Genomic DNA, 23,347 nt, shown 5'->3' on the forward strand with positions numbered 1-23,347 from the left:
GGGGGGGGGGGGGGCGGTGGAAGGACCCCGAACACTCAGCTTGTTTGGGCAACCCGGGTCAGAGACCTGAAAGGGTACCTACAAGTCGGGCAGTTCAGGCTATTGCTGCACACGACGAAACACGGCAGAAAGCTGAGGTGATTGTTATTAGGTGCTGATGTGAGCGGCAAGAGAGATGGAGATGGAGATGAGGAAATGCAAGACTGTTTGGCGGATGACAGGGGCCTTCTTCCCCGCGCTAACAGATAAAAGGTAGAAACAGGGGCATCTCTGTTAGTGCATCCTATCCATGTCTCCTTCCCGCTTCTCTTCTCCACAGCCCAGAAATGATCAGCCGCCAGGGGCAGTGGTGGCTGCGGCGCTAAGCCCGATTGAGACCCCACTGACCCCCAACGCTCCCCCGAATCTCCCACATTGAGGAAAAGGAGGGAGCGCCTCATGACGCCTCCAATACGATCCAGGAACCGATTCAACGGCGGAAGGCACGGGAAGACTGAGTGGAAACTCAACTCGGATCAAACAGGAAGGGACAATGTTCAGTTTCTGACACTAACAGGTTTCGTCATCGAAGAAAATCTCATCAAACGCTTTGACCAAGAAAAAGAAAAGAAACTACGAACAACAAAAGAAGGGAAGTTCAATCACGACGAGAACTCAATCCAATCCAATGGATGATACCGTTCAACCAAAGAAACGCCGCGCATCCACGGATCTGACTTTCCTCTCCCCTGCCTCGCTGCCTCCCGCTCCCGGGCCGTTCCCAATGCCGTCCAAGAGATGACAGGACCCAAATGATTGAATTGGGACAATATTTCCGACGACGAGCAGATACGGACACTGAGTGACAAGGACAACGGCAGAGGCAATGCTCCCCCCAAGAAACGCCCCAAGACGCCCTGGACTTTGACGCTCCAAAATCTAGTGGCCATGGCGTGATTTTGTCCCTCCTTCGTTTGACCTCAAATCTGCAGGCCATCGCAGGCGGGCCGCGGCTAGATGCTCGTTTTCAATCGCAGACCTAAGCCAGGAACCAGCAACAACCAAGTACCGTTGAACATGGGATGGTACAACCAGGCAAGCCTCCTTTCACTCATTCCGTCTCTGCTGTCAACAAGTGCCATACGAGTGTCAACTACGAAAACAATTCACACACCGACTTGTTGACGTGTCGCTCCTTTGCATCACCCACAACACTGGCCTCCCGGGATTGCACGCAATAAGCAAGCAAGCAAGTAGTAATTGTACCAAAGGTCACCACGGTGACAGGGTGCAATATGATAACGGTGCGTATCAAGATGGACATGGATGGATATGATGGAACTGGACGGGACTGGAAACGGGTATGGCTCGCGGTGACTTGGACAGACACACACCACGGCAACACGGATTACGGGCCACGGATAGTACCTCCTGTCCCCTCGCTCTCTCTTATTTGGAACTGTGTGAGGCTCCTCCGTCCTTCAGTTGTTCTTTGTGTCGCCGGTGTCATCGTCGGCGTTGTCGTCGTCGTCAAGATTCACGTACCTGCCTTGGATTTTTCATCCACTCAGTCATGAAAACCTTGAAGGATTCTATTCACAGAAGGGGCAACAGGGCCCGAGTATCAAGTGGAAGTGGGTGGACAAGTACTCCCATCACACGTTCATTCCCTTCACCCTTCTGGCACATCTTCCAGGTTCCCATCCCATAGATGCCCCCTTCACAATTCACCGGCATGGCCTATTCGTTCGATCGTAAAGGGGATGGGCTCTCGTGGATCCTGCCGTGCAACTATCGCGGCGAGGATTCTTTCGCCTAACTCGTCTACCCTTTCCCTTTTTTCCATCAACCACAGGGATTCCTTCCTTCTTTCCTTCTTACACCATTTACTTCAGGGATCTGTATCGCCGTCAAGATTCCGTCTCCTGGTTGTTGGATCAAGCTGAGCTCTGCCAGCTTGTTGACTTGGTTCCTCCTCTGTGATTCTCACTGTCTGGCACGACGTCACTAAACACCGGCATATCTTATTCCGAACCCAAGGACCCTCCGTCCAAACCATTCACTCAGCCAGCCCCTGCAAACCCGGGACCACATCCACAGAAAGTCTTCGCGGAAAGCAAGAGATCCATAACCAAGCGATGCCAAACACCATCCGTGCCAAGTGGCTTTCTTGACCGCCGCCGCCGAACCACATGGCGTGGGGGAGGACAAACGATAAACCCGTCCTCTATCTTTCCCATGTACTCCACGCCTTGTCCATGGGAAAACCCTACTGTTGTTCCAGGCCTATTCTTGCAGTCGTTATCCCAGACACCACGAGGTGTCTGCAAATGTCAAGAGCGAACCCCGAAAAAAAACCTTTTATCAAGACCAACGCCGCCTGCCACTTCCTCTCCTTTTCGGCCCATGTCTCACACCACCTGACACATGCTCAGGTTGACTTTCCCTATAACCCTTTACACGACTCTTCACGCGACTCCACACCCTGGGTCTACCATGGCTTCTACTTTACCATCGGCACTTCCTTCGGCAACACCTACATTCGCCATGTGCCTATTCACTTCAGCAACAGCGAGGCAGCGTTACGCCAGGCTGCGGCACTACATGTACAAGCACACACAGCTATGGGACGGCGTGGTAGCAACTCTGTTAATATGTATGGCACAGCTTATCATAGCTGGTATCGATCTGATGCTGGACAACCATAGCGTGGACTTTCCCCCTTCGATATTGGCAATGGTTGCCGTCTTCGTCGTCTTATCCGCTTGCGGGTGTGTTATGCCCAGACTGGAGGAGTTGTATCAAAAGCACCTGAGCCGCGCGGTACGTGTCTTACCCCGGACTGAACTGGCCGAACGCTTTGGCCTCCCCATACTGACATGAGCAGACCAACCTCCTCAACCGACACATGTCCATCGGCTTCACCATCCCTTTTGTCATGATCTGTCGAGGACCACTTGCTGATGCCCGCACCGTGGGGCTTGTTATTGCTTGCTTCGGTAAGACGCTCGCATTGGACATAATGTGGGGGATATGCTAACACAGACAAGTGCTCACGGGAATCGTCAACGTTTTCGCAACGTATCTCCTGGCTTTACCGATTCACTCGTTGATGGTCCGCTGGAAACGATCATGCACTCTCCCCCGCGAGTCGGATAACATGGAAGTACTTGAAGGTCGCAGGGAACGGTGGAGCTGGATGTCGACAAAGCTGATATTCGAGCCCAATTCCATGGCCAGCAGCTTCAACTTCGGTGTGTCTTGTTCCGGCGAAGAGAGCGCTTGTGAAGGGACCCGACCCCCGACTTCCCTCGAAAATACCTCGCCTACAGTGGTACATGAGACACCGAGGACAGGATTCCGAGGATGGCTTAGCCGAAACCCGATGTTGATTTTGTGTTGGTTCCTGACTTTCGCCGTTGGGATCCCCCTACGATATGCCGTGCACCGTGACGCCCCTCTTGCGACCTTTCTCCTCTTCGCCACTTGGTTTACTATGCTGGAAATTCAAAGAGCCGTCAAAAGTGCCGAAGGGCTCGCTCCCTGGATCCGAATCACCCTGACCGGTTCTCTCAACGCCGTACTATGGACTTCGTTTGTCATGATGTCGTATATCTACATTGACGCTGCGATTAGTGATCGAGCCTTGGGCAAGATGCTGGACACCTTGCAGACCAAGACAACCCTCTCCCACCTCCTTCTTCATGGTGTCAACGGCGGAGTCGATGCCGAGGGAAACAAGCTCAACGTATCCATGGCCGCAGGCGATATCGCCCAGTCCATCTTGAATGCCGGTTTGGTGGCCTGGGGCCTAAAACTTTATGAATACCGCCGCCAGTTACTCTCCCGCGCCGGGTTGACCGTTCTCATAGTCTCCTCCATTCTCGCCATCGGCAACGTCGCGTTGGGTCCTCTCTTCACTCGCGCCATTGGCCTCGGCCCCGCCTCCCGCAACATTGCCTACACTGCTCGCAGCGTCACCATCGCGATGGGCGCCCCGGTCATGATCACAATGGGAGGCGATGCTAGCCTCAACGCCACCATGGTGGTTATTAGTGGGATCATCTTCCAGATGGGACTGGGGTTTGGGCTTGGTAGCTGGTTGGAACGGACGATTTTCTCGTGCTTCGTCAAGCAGCAAGAGGCAACTGAGAATACCTCACCCGAACAGTCCAAGGAGAAGCCAGAAGGAGAAGCTAAGACCGAACCTAAGGCGAGCCAGGCTGAGCTACTCACTGTGCCCGTTCGGCGGTCATTCGACCTCGAGGCTCAACAGGCCCCTACGACAGCGCCTATCATAACTCCACCCGCACAAGGCGAGGGAATGAACGACCCGCATACGGTAGCGGCTGGTCTGACAATCGGTATCAACTCGGCCGCCATGGGAACTGCATACTTGTATGAAGTCGGAAGTGAGGCAGCGCCATACTCTGCGCTATCGATGATGGCTCTAGGGGTTATGACAGTTGGGTTCGCAAGTATTAAGCCGTTGGCGGGGTGGGTGGTAGCAAGCGTGGGCGGGACTATGCCATGATCTTACTACCTACATGACCTAGAACTCGACAACTACATACCGACACGATACCTAAGAACACATGAATACCCATGGACACGATCCTACAATATGGCCAGCAACAACGACACCAGATACACGGAAATGAGCGAACAAAAGAATTCCATCGATATAACTCAAATAACCTTACATACAAGAGCTCCTCGTTGAGCGAGTCGAGCACCCTCTTCTCATTTTCCCGCACATTTCTCTCCATGTTTTCCTAATTGTACATACCTACCACCCCCGTTGCATGATTCGGATGGGTGTAAGAGCATCATCAAACGGGGTGGAAGCACTGGTTTAACAGGACAGTCACCGCCGCCGCATGGGGCAAAGAAAGGGACAGAAAAGCAGCCAGCAAGGCAACCTGGCCAGCTCAGAACTGCACAAAAGATCATTCGGCAAAAGCCAACAACATATCGATTCACAACGGACAATGGGAACAGAAAGGAATGTAAAGGGTATGACAAGGAACGAAAGTCATGGTTATGAATCATGCTCTGATGCTCACGATAACGACTATGGTCGGATCACACTTTTCCTTCACTTGGTTTCGGGGACAGAAATGGCGTTTTGGTTCGCTTTTTCTTTTTTTCCTTTTGGTCTTTCGGTCAGTCAGTCGGTCGGCACGGTTTCTAGGTGTGTGTTGACTATCGTATCATATACCCCATTTCTTAGAACTCTTTGCGGTCGAGCACTGGCTCCCGCGGTTTCTCTTCGTTCGGGTCGTTGCTTATCATCATTTTCCTTTATTCCTACACTTGGCAGACACCATCAAATGGGTCAAAGTCAAGGATCAAAGGCCATTGGGGGTTCAGGGTTCAACCCGAGTTCGGGCTGACGACATAAAAGTCTGGTGCGCCGCGGTATTCTGGGGTTTGTCAAGGTAGCTAACAGTTCTACCCATGTCGCTGCCCTGGATACTGGATCTGGGGATGAACACACACACAGATCAGATCTTCTTTTCTTCGGTGGCTGCTGTCCTCCCTCGAATCTCTGGAATCTCTGGAATCTCTGGAATCTCGATCAAGAAGGTGGCATTACATGAGAAAAACACACACATATACATAACATTTCAGCTTATTAGAGTATAGAAATAAACCAAGTATACTTGTTGTATCTTGTTCAATATGGGGGGCATATCATGCATGCACATCATGCATGCATGCATGCATGTAAGGACAGAATCTCCGCGAGATGGTATTTATTCACTTCACTTAACATCATCACCTTAGTTCACTCGTCTGCCAATCTTCATCTTTTACTATCTGATGTAAATCCCGACAGTTGTTTCTCTTCCTGCGATGCCTCGGATCGAGTCTCTATCACATTTTGGTAGCACCAGAGGGGGGGGGGTTCGGCTATAATGTAGGATTCTCGGCATAGTAGTAGCTAACATGGGCATAATGTACCTTACTTACTGTAGGTAGTAGTACATTAGGTACCTTAGGTAAAGTCCATCCATCCATATCCATGGTATCACGCACGCACACACGCACACACGCACGCAGCTTGCTCAGCCAGACTACCTACCTCTAGACTAGTTTTACATCGATTGTCACCTTTACTTTCACGTTCGTTCGTCCTTTCAAGTGTGTAGGTATTTGGCTGTTTGGTTGTTTAGTCTCCTCCCCGTCAAGAAGTTCGATCTCTCTTTTTTTTTTTTTTTTTTTTTTTTTTTTTTTTTTTCTCTCAGTCTTTTTTTTCCCGTCCGCGCCCGGTTCAGTTCAGTTCAGTTGTCTTTCTTCTGCTTCGTTCCATGTCAAAATCCAGGCAGGACAGAGTCACTTGAGCTTCGTTTTTTTGGTCATCTCGGCAACTTTGACAATTACCCTGTTGTTTCCCATTTGTACAACACAAATCGGTTGGATCATTTGTTTGTTTGTCTGTTTGTCTCAAATTGTGAAGGAAATGTTTTATTTTGTCTGCTTTTTTGTTTTCCAACCCCTATCCGGCTGTTTTCTTTTGGGTCAGTTTCCCCCCAATCAGCACCGTCTTGAGCCAGGAGAAATTGGAATCAGCGTTCCTGGCTGGCCCTCGTTGCCTTCCTTCTTCGTACTGCGTACAATAGGTAATCCGACATATCAAAGTTCCAGTGACCGCATAATGGCGTAATGCGTCATCGCGGCCATCATCTTTTGGTCTTCGGTATAAAGAGTCGTGCTCCCGGTCTCATCCCTCGAATTCCTCCTCTCCTTCGTACCATCGCAAAGCGCCGCGCTAGAAGCAGAACCCCTGATTTGTCTTCTTTCCTACACTGTCATGCACGCTCTCAGCGCCCTTTGAAGTTCCTCTCTATCAGAGGTAGTGGTCATGATTTGTTGTCGTGGCGTATCGGGATCCTACTCGAGCCTGTACCATTCCCCAATGTTGGTTGTCAGCAACTTTTGTTCGTCCACGAATGATGTCCGTCTCGCGATGTACTGGTGTCACTCGGTAGTAGTAGCGGCCGTCACCACACACCACCAGATAACCGCAATATACGTCCACCTCCAATATACTCTCCGTCCCCTTCACCTTCTTCTTCTGCTGATTCTTCGAGGAAAAGAAATGTCGACTAACCGTTCAATCAAATGCAACCCACTAGCCGTGTCCACGATGCCGCTGATTTCGCCGGGCTTCAACGCAAAAGCGGCATCCTCAAACTCCTTTTGCATGTCGCCGCGTCCAAAGTAGCCGAGGTCGCCCCTCTTCCGAGCAGAGGAGCAGTCGGACTCGGTCAGGGCCAGCTCGCCGAGGGAAATGGAGCCGGACTTGATGCGCTGTTCGAATCCTTGCAGGGTAGTGAGGGCTTCTTGCTTGGTGCGGGTAATCTCGGACTGTCGTTGGTGGTTAGCGACGGCCAGAAAGAGAGAAGGAAAAACAAAACGAGCGCAGCGAGCAGCCCTCCGCAGGAGCCTCCCTGGAGGGGCCGCCGGAGGCAACAACAAACACCAGGCAGGCACTCCGAGGCAAATTGAAATGGACAACGGGGAGGGGACTCACCTCGCGCCAAGAACTGGGCCTCCTGCTCTGGTTGTGCTTGACCAGCAAATGCGCACACCTGATCTTGCCTTGTGGTTGTTGTTGCTGTTGTTGTTGCTGCTGCTGACTCGTAGGCGAGTGGTACTTGGCCATGTAGATCTTGAGCTTGTCGACGTCGGTGCCCGAGGGCGGCTCCCAGCGAGAGGTCTTGGTGGCGCTGTTGAAGTAGTAGGGCAGGTTCTTGGATTGCGAGTGGCGGACTTCCCAGTCTTCGGGGAGACCGGTTTCGATGGTCTGGGAGGGGGGGGAAGGGGGGGTCAGCTCTGTTGTTCTGGATGTTGCGAGTGGTGGGTTGACTTGCGTTGGACATTATGACGGTTTTGGTGGTGGTGGTGGTGGTGGTGGTTGTAGTGGTGATTGGTTCGTAGGTCGGTTCTGTGAGAGCACGATGCGGTTCGCGGTCAGTAAGTAGCTTAGTCGTCGAGTACTGTAGGCGGGTAGCCTTGTTGCGGTCGCGATGCTAACGGGGAGAAGGAGGTTCGGGCGCAATTGCGACTCGCGTGATCAAGCAGTGACTGCCCGGCGTCGTGACGTACCTTGAACTGCGCAAGTAGAGCTTCAAGGCTGCAAATTAAAATACGACAGAGAGTAAAGATTGAAGATGGGAGGAGAAATGGGCAAAGGGAGAATTGAACTTTTTAGATGACCTGGCGGCGGGGGGGAAGGAGGAACAGGCAGAGAAACATCCAGCACTCCGGCCAAGACTCTCCCGGTTCTAGGCAATGGAGCTCTCCATCGTCAGGGACGTCAGCTTGTCGGCGGCTCCACACCTCACAAGGCACAAAAAGCGGGGACTTTCTCTGGGGGAGCGGGGTCGGGCAAGGGGACAGGTACCGTACCGCCCGTTGTGTTTTCCGCGATTGGGGATTCGTTCGCGGGGACGGAGCTGTCAGGGGCACCATTTTGGTAGTGTGATGGTGTGTGATGGTGTGGCAAGCCGGGCCAACAGGTTCTTGTCCTTGTCAACATGTCCTCGTGTGGGTGCCACTGCGATCCTCCGAGTTGGATGAGGGTGCTTGGTCAGCGGCTATTCATATCACCTTGATGGCTTCGTTTCTCTAGTTGGGAATAATTGAGGTTGAGTTATAGAAGCAACTTTAGCTTTAAGAATAGGTATTTTCGATACAAGTTGTACTAACAATTAATCCTGGCTTTTTCTCCTTTGTTCTCATCGAAAAGGTCACAGCTCACGAAACAAAGACTGCGCGACTTTAACTCAATTCCCGAGTACGTAAGTACCGGCCCGTTGGTTCTCGACAACAGGAACCGAAGCTGCGAACCTGCAGCCCGGTCGTGTGCTGTGTAGCATCGGATGAGCACCATGATCCTCGTCGCCCTCTCATGAGCCATCCACACTTCTCGATCCGTCGTCAGTTGCTGCTGCATCGGGACACCCCACGCAACAGTTCCTTGGGGCCTCGTGATTCTCCGTGCATAGAGTGGGTGCCACACGGACTTGCTGTGCCCTTGAATATTGGGGTCACGGGTGGGCGGGAGGAAGGAGAGGATTTGGAACATCGAGATTGATGTTTTAATCAAAGACTATATTACATACTATGATATTTACAAAGGATTATCTATCCCCTCTGGAGCCTCATGATAATTGAGAGGTACTCGTGGTCGACTCAATGACGTCGTTGTGGATTCCCGTAGTGTGTACATTCTTGTCATTTTGTGTGAGACCTGAAGCCCCTGATGCGCTGTAATGGTGTATCGGTCCCTGTTGACTGCGTCTTGTCCTCGCCCGTTTACTCGAGACATGACACCAAGAACAAGACACTTTGGGGGAGGAAGCAGGCATGGCGCTCCAGTGAATTGAACTTGACAAGTTTGAATCGAGGCTGTTTGATACACTCGAGTCTCCGTCGCCAATAAGAAACAACGAATCATGGCTCATGCAAAACCGGGCATCTGAATGGAGGCTTTGCAAAATAATGGTCTGCAACAAGCAACACTTTTCGGTCTGACTGGCCTGTTACTTGCAGCCTAGAGTCCAGTCCAGTGTTCTGCCCCTGATCTCACCCAAAGCGGCAAGGCGGTGAAGGGCTTTGGCAGTGGCAGCCATCCTTGTCACCCGGCAGGGCAATTGCAGTTGGCACGACGCTTGGATGGATCCCTCCCTGACCGAACGTGACTGCAGCACTCAGGGCATTGCAGTGGGTGGGAGTTGTTGTGCCTCACGCCTTTCTTGGTCATTTCCTAGGCTGGCCTTCCACTTCACCTGCAGTGCCTTTTTTTCATTTTCCATTTTACATTTTCCACCTCCGGCTTTCCAGCATCTTTTTAAACCATCTTGGGACTCTCATTCTTCCACGGACGAACTTCTTCCTCTTTAGCAACAATCGTTCGAACTGCTGAGAAGTATCCAACTGCTGTTACTAGCTTACTTACACTATTCTCAACTTCCACTTGACTACACTAGCAGTTTTTTGCATCCTTCCGCCACCCGACAAGGAAAGCCAACCAAGCCAATCCTTGAGATCGTCAAGCATTCAATTAGCGATCCGTCCATCCATCCATACATTTCTACCATTCACCCAACAACAACAACAACCACCATCAGCACCCACACAAAGGAACGGGCACAACAACATTTTTACTTCATCCCGCCTTTCCACAAAAACACCTTTCAACTTTTACATCCACACACAAATATACACACAAAACACACACAACACATCAACCAAAATGTCGTCGCCCGCCCCTTCTAGCACCGGTGGCGCCAAGGAGAAGAAGCCCCTTGAGCAGATCACGTTCCGCTTCTGCTCCGAATGCAGCAACATGCTGTACCCCCGCGAGGCCGAAGACGAAAACAAGCTGCTCTTCACCTGCCGCACCTGCAACTTTTCCGAGCCCGCCACGTCGACGTGCATCTACCGCAACATCCTCAACAACGCTGCCGGCGAGACGGCTGGTGTCACGCAAGATGTCGCCTCTGATCCCACGGTGGGTGTTGTCTCTTCTGTTTCTTCTGCTGCTGTTGGTGATGGTGTCGCCTCGCCTGCGTCGACCTTGCCCCGACCCGCGGACGGATCGACCTACATCTACTGCCAGTGCTGTGGCGTCATTGAGCTGTGTTCGAACCACTTTGCCGCCCCTCCCTCCGACTCCGAAGCCGGCAGCGATTGCGAGTCCCTGTACGACCAGATGGCCGCTACCACGATCGACATGAACGACAACAGCCATGTCTGGGCCTCCAACAACAGCAGCGAGAGGGAGGCCATGGGCAGGGTCCGTGCCGAAGAGTACTTTTACAACTTGGTCGCCTTTGAGGACTACGAAGAAGAGGAGGGCTCCATCGAGTTTGAAAACATGGAGCTCGACGACACCGACATGGACATGACAGCATCAAGCCAACTGCCTGTTCAAGTCCCGGCAGCTTAGGAAACGACCGGCAGACGACACATCTCCCGCTCTCACGAGGTTACGACTTTTTGATTTTACGGTCACAGCGATTACGGTTACGGCATACCCATTACATCAGGATTATAATACATCTATAATCATGGCGGCGCGAATGTTCTCCCACCTTCGGGATCACAGCACCCGACACACGACTGGCACACAGCACAGCATAGCACAGCGCATACCCAAAAGTCTCCGTCCGTCTGGTGGCGGGGTCTGGTCCGAGAGGCGATGACCTGGATTTGGCTTATTCTTGTCATTTGCTCTGGCTTGCATCGAGACTAATCTCTTTTTTTCTTCTTTCGTTTGCTATCTAGCTCCCAAGAGCCATCAAGGAATGCCCTGCCTGCCACCACCCGGAAGCTGTCTTCTTCCAGTCACAGCAGCGTACTTCGGAAACCGGAATGGTAAGACTCACTCGCCTGTCTGAGAGGGGCTCACCAGAGTCATGGGTTAACAACGTTACTTTTAGAAACTTTTCTACGTCTGCTGCGATTGTGGTAATATTTACCAGTAAAGGGGGATTCACTCCTTCACTCGGGAGGAATAGGGCCAGATCGATCCTCGTTATAGGCGGACAGGCGGGCGGTAGGGAAAAAAAATCAGGTTAATTATAAAGATCAGGGGGTCATGATGAGTTGCATTACAGCGGCGTTTGTACACGGTTAAGTCAAAAGGACCGCGGTTCAGGGCGTTTGGTTCTTTCTTTTTTATGTTTTGGCAGGACCCTAGTTTAGAGATGGTCTTTTCAAGAATCTCGTGGATAACGTTATAAACATGGATGCAGCTATCTTGTGACGTGGAACAGTGATGTTGCTTTGCTTGACATGACATGTAATGTACAGTAGTATACACAGATTGGGACGGCACGCTTGATGTTCCGAACTGAAGTGACCCGTAGACCTAATCGACTGGTGTGACGGCTGCTGCTAGCTGTTTGTTATCTGAAATGGCGCTTGAATAGAGGCCGTCGATGAGACCATATCTTGGTGTGATGTCCGGTGTGTGAAGCCGTTGTAACTCCAGAACATTGTTGTAGTTTCAGTCGTATAGACCGGGCCATCCTAAGTCCTTCCTGGCAAGCAGACCACAGCTCCGTCAGATATCAACAAAGTGATGTTCCGTACTTGGCGCTCCTCGTCAGTCATTACCGCAGCACAGCCAACCCAAGCTGAGCCAACACCCAAAATATCCACAAGGTCACCAGTCACCACAATGACACATCCCACCCAGCAGGGTATTCATATTCATTCCATCTTGATTCTCGCTCATCCATCGTACATTTATCCCCCCCCCCCCCTCTTCCATTTCTCCCCCTGCGTTTATACCCCCATGATCAATCAATCAAGCCTGCATAGGCGCCATGCTCAATATCTTGCTCCACTTTTTCTTTCGCAGTTCCTGGCCCACAACCCCATTGATGCGCGATCCGATCGGGTCGCCGGCCTTGTTGATCAAGACACAGGCGTTATCGTCGAACCGGACGACCGAACCATCGCGTCGCTGGACTTTTTGCTTGGTGCGCACTACCACGGCGTGGCGGATGTCGCCGCGCTTCACTTTGGTGGCGGCCGAAGAGGCGGCCATACCGGCCGAGTCGGCGCCGCGCTGTTTTTGGACGACTACTACTATGCGGTCGCCTGGGGGGTGTTAGTACTTTGTGAAGGGGGGGAGGAGAAAACACAAAAGGAGGGGGGGGGACAGGAGGGCAGAAAGGGGAGGGGGGGATAAGAGGGGGAGGCGGGGAAAGGAGAGGGGAGGGGATATGGGGGGGAGGGAAAGGAAAGAGAAAGGGAAGGGAGGCAAGTATGATATGTGTATAGGGCCAGAGGTTCCTTGGTCGGACGAGAAGAATCGGACGGGATGGGACGGGTATAACGGCGACGACGGTGTTGGGGTATGAAAGAGGGATCGGGTAGTTCGTATAGATATGATATGCTCGAGTCGACGATGGGTTCATGGGTATATAATGGAATTCAAAAGCATACCAATAGAAGCATGCCTCTTTTGGCCGACAACCATGGCGCATTCCACCAGGGCAGCACCCGAGTTGTCGATGCAGTTGAGCATCGTCTGTTTACAATTCGCATGGTTAGCAACAGCACTTTTCCCTCTGTTTCGGTACAAACACAACAAATGGAAGAACTAACCTTTAATTGAATCATCTTGGGCAACCGGTTACTCTGTCCCTGTTACCGAGCGAGTAGTGGCTAAAGTTGGCTGTCGAGAGGACCGACACCCGGCAACTGAATGGGGATTCCACGGACGCCGCGTATCGATTGATTGATTGATGACCGGCCGGCCGGCTGCTGTCCGTCGTGCCCGCCGGACGCGGGGACCCCATCGAAAATTGTTTGCGGGATTCCTTCCAAGTTAGAGGTACGTACCTTGCATTAGGTAAGCAGGCTAAGTAACGCGAGAAAAGAGAGAAGAAGGGGACGCAGCGAGACGCGCCAAAACTTGGACGAAGAGTGTGGAGCCAATCGGGAGGGGTGTCTCATGCATGCTCTTTAGTGTAGCTGCTTTTTGACTAACGCTTTGGGGAAGTAGTTGAAGCTCTGAAAGTGTGAGAGTCTGAGGCAACAGAACATGTGAGGACTCAATGACCGTAGTTGATGTTAAGAAGAGCTTGACAATGAACACATTTTATAAGAAATCATTATTGGACAATGAACTGTTGAATCGTCTGTATTTGTCAAGGAAGATAATGAGTGCGGCCATTCTGGACATAATCAGACAGCTAGCCCATGTACCACCTCAGCCAGCTTGCAAACAGCTCTGCAGATCCTCTGAACTCGATATTTGCTCAGATTCAACCAACTGAAACTACATTGATTACCTGTTAGATTTCTACCCAGCAACTTTCAAGACAAGTTACATGTCTAGACAGCGATATATCCATCTCTTGAAAGCGTACTCAAGATGATCGTAGTGAGTCAAGTCCATCCCCATCTGGTTAGGAACATTCCATCAGCCCTGATCCAACCACCAATGACAACCTCGGCGCAACCAAGCTCCAGCCAGGATGGTGTCTCCCCAAGTCCCCACTCCCCCGTCGGCTGTTTCTCCAATTGTGTCTTTGGAATTTGGCTAGACCACCGCTACCACGGCAACAGGTGGGATCGTGAAAAGAGGAGTAAAGAGGCGAAGATTTGCAATAATGGGCCCCTTTTGTTTTGTTTCTTCTCTCTCCCCTTTTTCCCTGTGTTTTGTGACTATGTTTCATATTTCTCCAATCGATTTGAGCAGTTTTATCTTGAGCTTCAGCTTATTCTCACCCCAGCTTCACCATCAAACGGTTTGTTGCTGTTCTTCCTGTCACAGCTCTAGGTAGAATAGCAAGGCCCTCAAACAAGGCTATTGCCTCATCCCTGCAGCCAAAAGCAAGAAGCCCGCACCACCTTGCAGTTTCCTCGCACTTCTTTCACACTTGAGAGTTCTCGCACAGCTCGCTCGGCCGAATCCATAGACAAGAAGTACAAGAATACATATGACGGCAACCCGCCTCGCCGGACCACTCCAACTCCATTTCCTCCCGAATCCCACCAACCACCAACAAGACGACCGCAAAAGGACCCTCACCCAAGCTTGACCTCCATCCCCAGTCATTCCCAGCTCTTCAGCTTTCTCAAGGTTTCGGCCGCCCGCCCTTCTTTGCAACCTCATTCGCGACCACGTCCTTGTCCTCCCGTCAACCACCAACAACAACAATTCTGTCCCTTTCGATCAAAGCTGCAGCTTCAGCTTGAATTTCAATACTTTGTGACCTTGGCCGTCACCACCACCACCACCACCATCACTTGACTGCGCCTGTCATTGTCAGCCACTGTCGAGTCGCATTGGCTGCAATTGGCTTGATCGCAGACGCATCGTGAGACCTGAGGCCGAGAGTGTGCACTATTCACTCACTGTTGGATCAGCCTCAGCTCTCAATTGCTGACGGAAACAAGAGTGTGCCTTTGTTCGCTCCTTCTCCGATTCGACACCAAGTGATCTGACCACTTTGGCGTATATCGCATCCGCTCTTTCTGTTTGCAGAGGTGGACCGGGAACTTGCCTTTTCCCCTCCTCCCTCAACCAACACCACATCATTTTAACAAACCAACAAACCGAGGACTTTCAACACGCTTTGATTTATCCTCGGACACAATCACTGTCCTTGTCGCAGCAGTCGGTGGCCGACCTTGCACCATGACGAAACCCCAGGGTACGGGTGGGAAGAAGAAGAACCAGTTGACGCTGGCTCAGTTGGCTGCTTACGATGATATCTTGACGGACGCGCTCGTTGACCATGTGAGTATTTTGCGGTGTCCGTGTTTGTGATCGGACGTTTGGTGGTTGCTGGCTGCTGTGCGCATGCGAACTGATCACTAACCTGGCTCCCCCAATGCAGGCGTACTACTGGACCACCATCCCCAAGAACCGCACATCCTACCACCCATCTAGAGGCATCAAGGAGGAGGAGATTACGAAAATCATCCAGAACCACCTAATCGTCGATCCCGACATTGCGACCGCCGAAGAGAAACTGCTTGCCACCGACGGACTCAAAAGGTTCTGCAACACGCTCAAGACCCCCCGAGAACAAAATGACTTCAAAGCGCACCTCCGCCGATACATGTCCATCTACCTCCCCGACTGCCCCTTTGAGGTCAACGCGACCAACCGCTACACCATTGTCACATACGAGGCCAGCATCACGGCCCGCCGCTTCATTCAGCGCAACGAGACCATCAAGTATCTGGCTGGCATTCAGGTGGTGATCACGCCCGAGGAGGAATTGGAAATGTCGTTGCGCAAAAAGGACTTTAGTCTGATTGTGAGCAGCAGGAGCAAATCCACCAGCTTGTTCATGGGCCCGGCGCGGTTTGCCAACCATGACTGCAATGCCAATGCCAGGCTCATTACCAGAGGGCAGGCAGGCATTGAGATCATTGCGTGCAGGAACATTGAGGTGGGCGAGGAGATTACGGTGACGTACAGCGAGAGCTACTTTGGCGAGAACAACTGCGACTGCTTGTGTGCGACATGTGAGAGCAACCTGAGGAACGGCTGGAGGCCGGTGGACGGAGAAGCGGCGGTCCAGAAGAGTATCGAGGACGAGCAGCCGACCGAGTCATCAACGCCTTATTCATTCCGGAGGAAGAGGCGATATGGGAGTACTGCTCTTCAGGCTTCGCGCACTCCTTCAGTGACGCCCGATATGCGCCCGCGCGTTCTGCGCAAGTCACAGAGCCAGATGATGCTGGGTGAAAGGACATCGACCACGGATTCGGCTGCTCAGGGACAAGGAGCAGACGGTCTGAGCCGCAAGCGAGCGTTGGAAATGGGTACGCCCCCTTTTACGCCCACCAAGAAGCAAAAAACCACGCAGTATCCGGTTGTCCCGATTGCTCTTTCGACAGCGCCCTCTAGAGGAAGTTCGGACAATGAGACGAGCAAAAGTCCTCTCTCGTTCAGCACGACCAATGATAACGTTACGGACGCCACGTCCCAGGGCAGTGAAAGCCCGGGACCCATCATTCTCTCACCAGAACCCACTCCTATCAAGCAGGCGATCGGTCTGTTGAAGCAGGAGGAGGGCGTCAACGAGGTGGCCGTTCAGCAGGTCCCGGAAGCGTTCACTCCGCCACCTAGTCAGCCAACAGAGGAAGAGCCGCCGATGGTGCGCCCTGCATTTGAGCGTTTGGCTGCGCGAGATAGGATGAGCATAGCCAACCTCATTTCAGGCCCCTCGAGTCCCGCTCCGCCTGTGGTTTTCTCGGTAGCAGAGGTGACAACGCATAGGCCAAAGCCTCAGACTCTGCAAGTTCAAAAGACAGATCAGACAGCTACGATCAGCACTTTACAGACGGTTACAGCGGCCGTACAAAAGGAGGCCCCGGTTGTCAAGACCGAGAGCCCCGTCAAGCCTATCGTTGGCCAAGTCGAAAAAATCACACAAGTTCAAACTACAACGAAATCATGCACCCCATCGAAACCCAAGGCGCAAGCCGCCGCCTTGCCACAACACCACATGCCCGTATCAACAGCGCCCCGCGGTCGCGTCCCCCGCGATTATACCCTCACGCCCCTCCTGCTCTCTGAGCCCGAAACGGCCTGGATCATGTGCACCCACTGCGCCTCGGCCTTTGTCCAAAAGAACGCCTACCTGACCAAGTCCACCTGCCCCCGGTGCGAGCGACACTCCAAGCTGTACGGCTACATGTGGCCCAAGACGGAGAAATATGGGCCCAACGACAAGGAGGAGCGCATCCTGGATCATAGAATGATCAATCGGTTCCTTACTGCAGAGGAGGAGGCGAGAGCTAGAGGGAGAGTGTATTGGAGAGAGAGGATGGGGAGCAAAGGCAAGCAGGGTTCTTCGGCCCCTTCTATGAAGGGGACTCCTGCTGGGGAAAAGAATGAGCAGTCAGCAAAGAAGGAGCAGAGTCAAGGACAATACGTCCAGGAACGGTTCGCTGTTCGCAAAAAGGTCAAGGTCCAGGTTAGAAGTACGGTGCCGACGCCTGTGATTATGACTAAGAAGGACGAGGTGGCGGAGGCGGCTGCGTTGGGATTGAGGCGGAGTGGAAGGGCGAGGAGGGTTAGTGCCAAGCTTGCTGATTGTGAGCTGGACTTTTGATGGCAATGATCATGGATAGGTATGGCGATATGAGAGACGAGTAATGGGTTATTTGACTGCGATGGACAAAGTGGGTGCAGTCGGCGGGATTGAAAAGATGAAAGCCAGCGCTTGGTGGTAATCGTAGTGCGATGAATTAGATATATATGGGTAACAGCATATTTAGCGTAGGCGTCAATTGAGCTGTGTTCAAGCATGCCATAGGTACTCTCCACGAAACATGTTGACACAACTGTGGAATGTTGACCGTGGACATGTTGTCGCCGACGTTTCCAGCGAGCACTCATCCCCAGAGCATCTCCAGAGTACTTACCTTTCCGGACTCAGCGCACATTGAAGGTCCGAACGAACCCAGCACCCCCCATCCCGACGCCGTTAATTCCCATTTCGACAGTCGGTACCCCACGCCCGTCCACCATCTTGCACTTCCGTATCAGTACAGTACGTACATTTCTTGCCGTTCTCGTGGTCTGAAACTTTCACAAACAGTTGGAGCATCGACGGTTGCGGATGGAAAGAACTGAGACTGTCTCATCCCAATCGGAGGAAGCTTTCTCAAGCTCAACTCAAGCTCCCGCAAGCGTTGTATATTCTCACCACCTCTTCTCTGCTACCGTCAACTTCAAGTAATCCCGTTCCCGTTCTCCAATACTTGAATGGTACGGTTGTACGTAACGCCAGTGTAACCAATTACAAGCTTGGAAAGCCCGCCGTGGACCTGCAGCTACAGTACCTCTAAGTATCCACAGGCGACACGAACTGGGAGCGCGACGGACTCAACTGTCAAAGCTTCCACTTCCCCGTCCAACCCAACATCTCGTTTTCTCCCCACAACGGAGCTGGAGTGCGTCGTTATCTATTGGCTTGTCTTCTCTCTTATTCCCAATTCATCGTAAGTTCTGATACGCAGCATAGTACGTATTGTTTACTCATTGTGATAGCTTGTGGGTGTTGCATCGCGCGCCTAGTCCCCAAATCCACACTCCCCCACACACACACCCACCCTCGACGCGCGCGCGCAAGGTCAACCGGCAGTCCCAAACTGACATCATTCTCACCACCCTCTCTCTTTAGATTTATATCATTAACGGCACACACCTCCCGTATCGTTAGCCCACCATGTCTGAGAGCTTCAACGAAGACATCATCGAGGACTCTCCTGCCGCGCCCTCTGGTGATGTCGAGATGACCGAGAGTGGTGCTGTTGCCGAGGGCGCCAGCGCGGAGGACGCGCCCGCCAACAAGGACGAGCTCCCCTTTGCTGAGGAGTCGGCCGACTCGCCCCCTCCTCCTCGCGTCACCTTCCTGCAGTACCTTTCGAGCCCCATCGTCACCTTGATCGTCGGCACCGGAGACCAGGAGACCGTCCTCACGGCCCATCAGTCCCTCCTCGTCCAGAGCCCCTGGTTCGCCGAGGCCTGCGCCGACTTTACCGATGATGGCAGCGTATGTTTTCCCATACCCTGAGTCGGACAGACAGTCAAGCTAACCAAGTGGAATTGATACAAACTAGCCCCGCCAGCTCGAGCTCCCTAACGACGACATCGACGCCATGGGCTGCTTCCTCGAGTTTTTGTATACAGGCGACTACTTCCCCAAAAAGGTTCCCGGCCAGCGCGCGCTCGAGAAGGACCCGTCGATCCCCGAGGTCGACCTGACGGGCGAGCAGCTGCTCAAGCACGCGCGCGTCTACACGATTGCCGAGAAGTTCGGCCTCACCAACCTCAAGAACCTGGCCTCGTCCAAGATCCACTGCGTCAACTCGACGGCCAAGGGCGAGATTGCGTACGCGCGCTACGTGTACGAGTTCACCTCCAAGGACGACACCACCATTCGCGCGCCCGTGGCCAACTTTTGGGCGACGCGGTCGCATACCCTCCGCGCCGAGGCCGAGGACGAGTTCAGGAACTTGTGCTTGGAGTTTCCCCAGTTCGGTTACGATGTGCTTAGTGCGTTTTGTCCGGTGGTGGTGGACGCTACCAGTTTGGGAGGAATGAAAGCTGACAAAGAAAATAGCCCGCGTCCTCGACGAGAAGCTCAAGCGCGAGCGCAACGAAAAGATGCACCCCGGTACTGGCAGCGCTCGCAAGCGCCCCAGACACAGCAGCCAGGCTTAAGCGGCGACGCGAATTATCATCATCATCTGAAGCCTGGAATCGACTATCGATATCATCAGCCAACCTATGGAAGATATCTATTGGTGGGAGGACGACGCGTAGAAGGAGGACGGAGAGAGTATGGGGAACGAGGGCGGGAAGAAAAAGACCGAGATGGGTTGGTTTATATCACAACAGACACACACGAAAACGAAGTTTGGTTGCCGCGACAAAAGGAATTCGCAATGGCGGCGGCGGCGGCGTTGGCGTTGGCGCAGATAGGGAACAAACAGACAAACCGATATCAGAAGGGGAGTATCATATCAAATTCATCAACCATCGGCTGTTTTCTTCGCTTCGTTCAACTATCCATTCCATTGTTATCTCGGCTATCTGGGGTCTACCGCCGCTGATAGGAATCAATGGGACTGCTTGGGTGTGACCTCGTCGGATGGCGTCGCGTCTCGTTTTTGAGGTGTCTGGTTCACTTTCATCGCCGCATTGTACCATCCATCCATATTTACCATTACCATTACCATTAACAAAGGTGAGAAGGGAAATGACATACTATGCACGCTCTGCTCTTCTACTTCTTCTTCCACCATTTGTAATATGTGGAATCAAAATACGCGTAATGACTGCCCCCCCACCCCAACAAGTATGGTAGGTTCTCCTCGTAGTAGATGCTGCAAGAGGTAGGTAGGGCTTGGTAGCAGAAGACTTGATAAGCTCACTATCGGAAGCGTCAAAATCAAGTTAGACTATTCCATCTATCCCTCGTGGCGCAATTGGCTAGCGCGTCAGACTGTTAATCTGGAGGCTGTAAGTTCGATCCTTACCGAGGGAGTGTGATTCTTTTTTTGTTTTTTTTTTTTTCCATTTCCTTCCCTATCTTTTCGCTTTTCGCTTTTTACTCTATGCTATTTGCTGCTTCTGCTGCTTGCACGGTATCTTTTCTTCTACTTTCCTTTCTTTCCTTGTTGTTCAATGTTCTGATATTGTTTTTTTTTTTTTTTTTTCTCGAAGGGGTACTTTTTTCCCTCAAGATAATCGGACAGGTGAAAGACTCGGGAGATTATGGTACACTGCGTCTTTGACGGAGAGATGAGACACAGAATGAAGTGAAGTGAAGTGAAGTGAAGTGGTGGACGATACTCGTGTCTTTCTTTCACTGCACAACATAACATGAAAGTAACCTTCGATACCTACTTACCTACCTTACTCATTAAGCAGAAACAGGCCACATGGATTATCACGCAGATGGATCGGTATACTCGAAACCCTGTCAGCAGCTTCAAAAGGTAAGAAGGAGGCGGCTGGTAGGCATGTCTCTCTTAGGTTACTACTACTCATAGTCCAGTCGTCACTGTCAGCCCTATTCATCTCATATCTCCACACAACAAACCAAACATCTTTTTACAACCGTTGTACCAGGCTTCAACTTCAAGGCAGACTTCGACTTGAGGCAGACTTCGACTTGAGGCTGACATCAATGGAAGCTGCTGAGCATCCAACGAAGAGTTCCCTTCTGAACTTTGGCCCCCCAGGCACCAAAGCTGGTTTCCGAGACTTGCGAGTTACGACAAAGTTTGTAGCGACACCTCCAATTCCAGTTCCAAATCCCAAATCCGAAATTCGAAATGTGGCTTGTATAGTAAAGCCTTGCGAGTAAGAGTTGCGAATATGTAGATGCGATGTAAGTTGCTTGAGTGGCTTGATTAGGACATCAGGTGTTGGGAAACGATAGGATGAAACTGTAGAAGTTCAGAGAGGCGGAACTTGACGAGTTAGATGGGCGGAATAATCTGCCAGACGCTGGGGGAGATGGATGAGCAGGAGTTTGCGAAGACATGCATTGGTGGCTTTGTCTACCAGCAACAGCCAAGAGCCAAAATGTGTACCTCGAGAATCGAATGTCAGCGCCGTCGGTCTACGATCACGCAGTGGAATTACAACCCGATCAATGGAATGACGAAGTTCTGAAGCATCCCCGAGTTGATAGTAATGTTAAATTCATTATTCATAACCGCATTATCACAACTTACTTCCCGTGTGTAGTCACTCCTTCTCCTCGTGCTTCCACCCCAGCACCCGCTCAATCTTTTCCACACTCCAAAACCCCTTGTTCCCCGATATATCCCCCTTGATCTTTGTGCCGGGCCAATACTTCTTGACCAGCTCCTCATTGCTCAACTTGGCATCCTCGCCCACCACACACCTCTCGGGACTAACCACATTGAAAATCTCGGCTCCCTCAAACTTATCCGCGTTCTGCACAGCGGCCAAGCACGCCCTCGCCGTCGCCTGCGGATGCACCCACCCCCAAAGCTGCTTGACGGCCTTCTCGTTGTTCCCCGCATAATCCTCCTCCACCTCCTTCTTGGGCGCCACCTGGTGAATCCTCAAGCACGCAATCTTCATGCCGGGGAACCACCTCGCAATCGCCCTGGCCTGCATCTCCGCCTCCTCCTTGGCGAGCGCGTACGCGTCCGTCGGCTTCTGGGTGATTTCCTCGTCAATCGGGAAGTAATCAAATTCCAGCGGCTGGTTCGAGTAGACGAGTCCGATGGCGTTGACGGAAGAAGCATAGCAGAATTTTTGGATGCCCAGCTCGGCGGCGGCGCGCATCCCGTTGAAGGCGGCACAGACGTTGTTGGAGTGCACTTTGTGGTCGTCCTTGTCGACGGGATCAGGGATGGCGGCCAGGTGGATGACGGCGTCGCACCCCGCAAAGGCCTTGAGCACGGCGTCGTAGTCGCTGGCGGCGTCGGCGGTGCGCATTTCGGTCTTGGGGGTGGAGGGGTCGGGGTCTTCTGGGGTGCGGTTGATTTGTACGGTTGCGTGGCCTTGGTTGGCGCAGAGGCGGACGACTTCTTGGCCTACGGTGCCGCGGGCTCCGGTGATGGCGATCTTCATGGCGGAGGAGAGAAGACGGGGGTTCTTTGGGTGTGATTTGGTGTGGTGATGGTGAATTGGGTCTTGCGGTGTGGTGTGGTGTTTGTTGATGGAGGTCTAGAATTGGTGGTTTCGAAGACGGAGAGGAGGAAGGCTTTATGGGCCATTTTCACGGGTAAAGGCGTATGACGTTTACGTGGGGCTCACATCATCGAGATGGATGTGGACAACGAATTCACAGGAGAATATGTTCCTGTCGAGCTGCAATGACCGTTGAATTCGGCAAAAGAAAGAGGAAACCGACGTGTAAACATTGGTGACATCATCGATGTTGGACTGCCCCACTCGTGATGGCGGGTTATTTGGGAAAGAATACTTCCGTTGCTTCAACGTCGCAACAAGGAAAAGACAGTGAGCCTTTTGTGATGTTTATTAATCAATTACAAATGTCTCTAAAGACCCTTGGGGCACGCCCAGCTTGAATGACTATCAGTCAAGGGGGCTCGAGGGGGGCTGCGGATTGAAGAGCACAGTGTGAGGGGGGGTTTGTAGACAACAATCTTCCGACCCCTCCCACGACATGGCCATCAAGGTTCTCACCACTCGGACTCCAATGCCGCCAACAACTGGAAAGCGCAATCTTCACATCAAAACGAAACACTGAAGCAAGCGCCGAGGTTAATTTCAGCAATGGCGAGCCTCATCACCAATATTGGCGTGTTTCCCGCCTTAACTCGTGAACCAGGCGACTGCCCATCCCTCGACTTG

At 52.2% G+C, this 23,347-nt stretch overlaps 7 protein-coding genes across 7 annotated transcripts; 4 read left to right on the top strand and 3 right to left on the bottom strand.

The window, feature by feature from the left end:
- Nucleotides 1–2,715: 2,715 nt before the first annotated feature.
- NEUTE1DRAFT_42274 (uncharacterized protein) lies at nt 2,716–4,513 on the top strand (the record flags this gene model as incomplete). Its single annotated transcript, XM_009851999.1, has 3 exons — nt 2,716–2,802; nt 2,867–2,978; nt 3,030–4,513. 3 exons carry the CDS (start codon nt 2,716–2,718, stop codon nt 4,511–4,513), a joined length of 1,683 nt encoding a protein of 560 aa, XP_009850301.1.
- A 1,915-nt stretch (nt 4,514–6,428) lies between these two features.
- NEUTE1DRAFT_117159 (peptidyl-prolyl cis-trans isomerase ssp-1) lies at nt 6,429–8,137 on the bottom strand (the record flags this gene model as incomplete). Its single annotated transcript, XM_009853147.1, has 5 exons — nt 6,429–6,886; nt 7,097–7,353; nt 7,520–7,792; nt 7,860–7,933; nt 8,095–8,137. 4 exons carry the CDS (start codon nt 7,866–7,868, stop codon nt 6,877–6,879), a joined length of 549 nt encoding a protein of 182 aa, XP_009851449.1.
- A 2,109-nt stretch (nt 8,138–10,246) lies between these two features.
- On the top strand, nt 10,247–10,942 carry NEUTE1DRAFT_110529 (uncharacterized protein; the record flags this gene model as incomplete). The annotated part of the gene is made up of 1 exon (XM_009853148.1): nt 10,247–10,942. One exon carries the CDS (start codon nt 10,247–10,249, stop codon nt 10,940–10,942), a length of 696 nt encoding a protein of 231 aa, XP_009851450.1.
- A 1,154-nt stretch (nt 10,943–12,096) lies between these two features.
- On the bottom strand, nt 12,097–13,248 carry NEUTE1DRAFT_117160 (50S ribosomal protein L14; the record flags this gene model as incomplete). Its single annotated transcript, XM_009853149.1, has 4 exons — nt 12,097–12,250; nt 12,292–12,603; nt 12,952–13,036; nt 13,114–13,248. 3 exons carry the CDS (start codon nt 13,126–13,128, stop codon nt 12,308–12,310), a joined length of 396 nt encoding a protein of 131 aa, XP_009851451.1.
- Nucleotides 13,249–15,154: 1,906 nt separating this feature from the next.
- Nucleotides 15,155–17,785, top strand: NEUTE1DRAFT_82859 (uncharacterized protein; the record flags this gene model as incomplete). Its single annotated transcript, XM_009853150.1, has 2 exons — nt 15,155–15,256; nt 15,357–17,785. The coding sequence occupies 2 exons, from the start codon at nt 15,155–15,157 to the stop codon at nt 17,586–17,588; spliced, it is 2,334 nt and encodes a 777-aa protein (XP_009851452.1).
- An 810-nt stretch (nt 17,786–18,595) lies between these two features.
- On the top strand, nt 18,596–20,265 carry NEUTE1DRAFT_64182 (uncharacterized protein; the record flags this gene model as incomplete). Its single annotated transcript, XM_009853151.1, has 3 exons — nt 18,596–19,034; nt 19,102–19,537; nt 19,605–20,265. The coding sequence occupies 3 exons, from the start codon at nt 18,708–18,710 to the stop codon at nt 19,703–19,705; spliced, it is 864 nt and encodes a 287-aa protein (XP_009851453.1).
- A 1,382-nt stretch (nt 20,266–21,647) lies between these two features.
- Nucleotides 21,648–22,673, bottom strand: NEUTE1DRAFT_146775 (uncharacterized protein; the record flags this gene model as incomplete). The annotated part of the gene is made up of 1 exon (XM_009853152.1): nt 21,648–22,673. The coding sequence occupies one exon, from the start codon at nt 22,598–22,600 to the stop codon at nt 21,743–21,745; it is 858 nt and encodes a 285-aa protein (XP_009851454.1).
- Between the last annotated feature and the right edge of the window lie 674 nt (nt 22,674–23,347).

The sequence above is a fragment of the Neurospora tetrasperma genome (genome assembly GCF_000213175.1).
Source record: "Neurospora tetrasperma FGSC 2508 unplaced genomic scaffold NEUTE1scaffold_3, whole genome shotgun sequence".
In the NCBI taxonomy this organism is placed as follows: domain Eukaryota; kingdom Fungi; phylum Ascomycota; class Sordariomycetes; order Sordariales; family Sordariaceae; genus Neurospora; species Neurospora tetrasperma.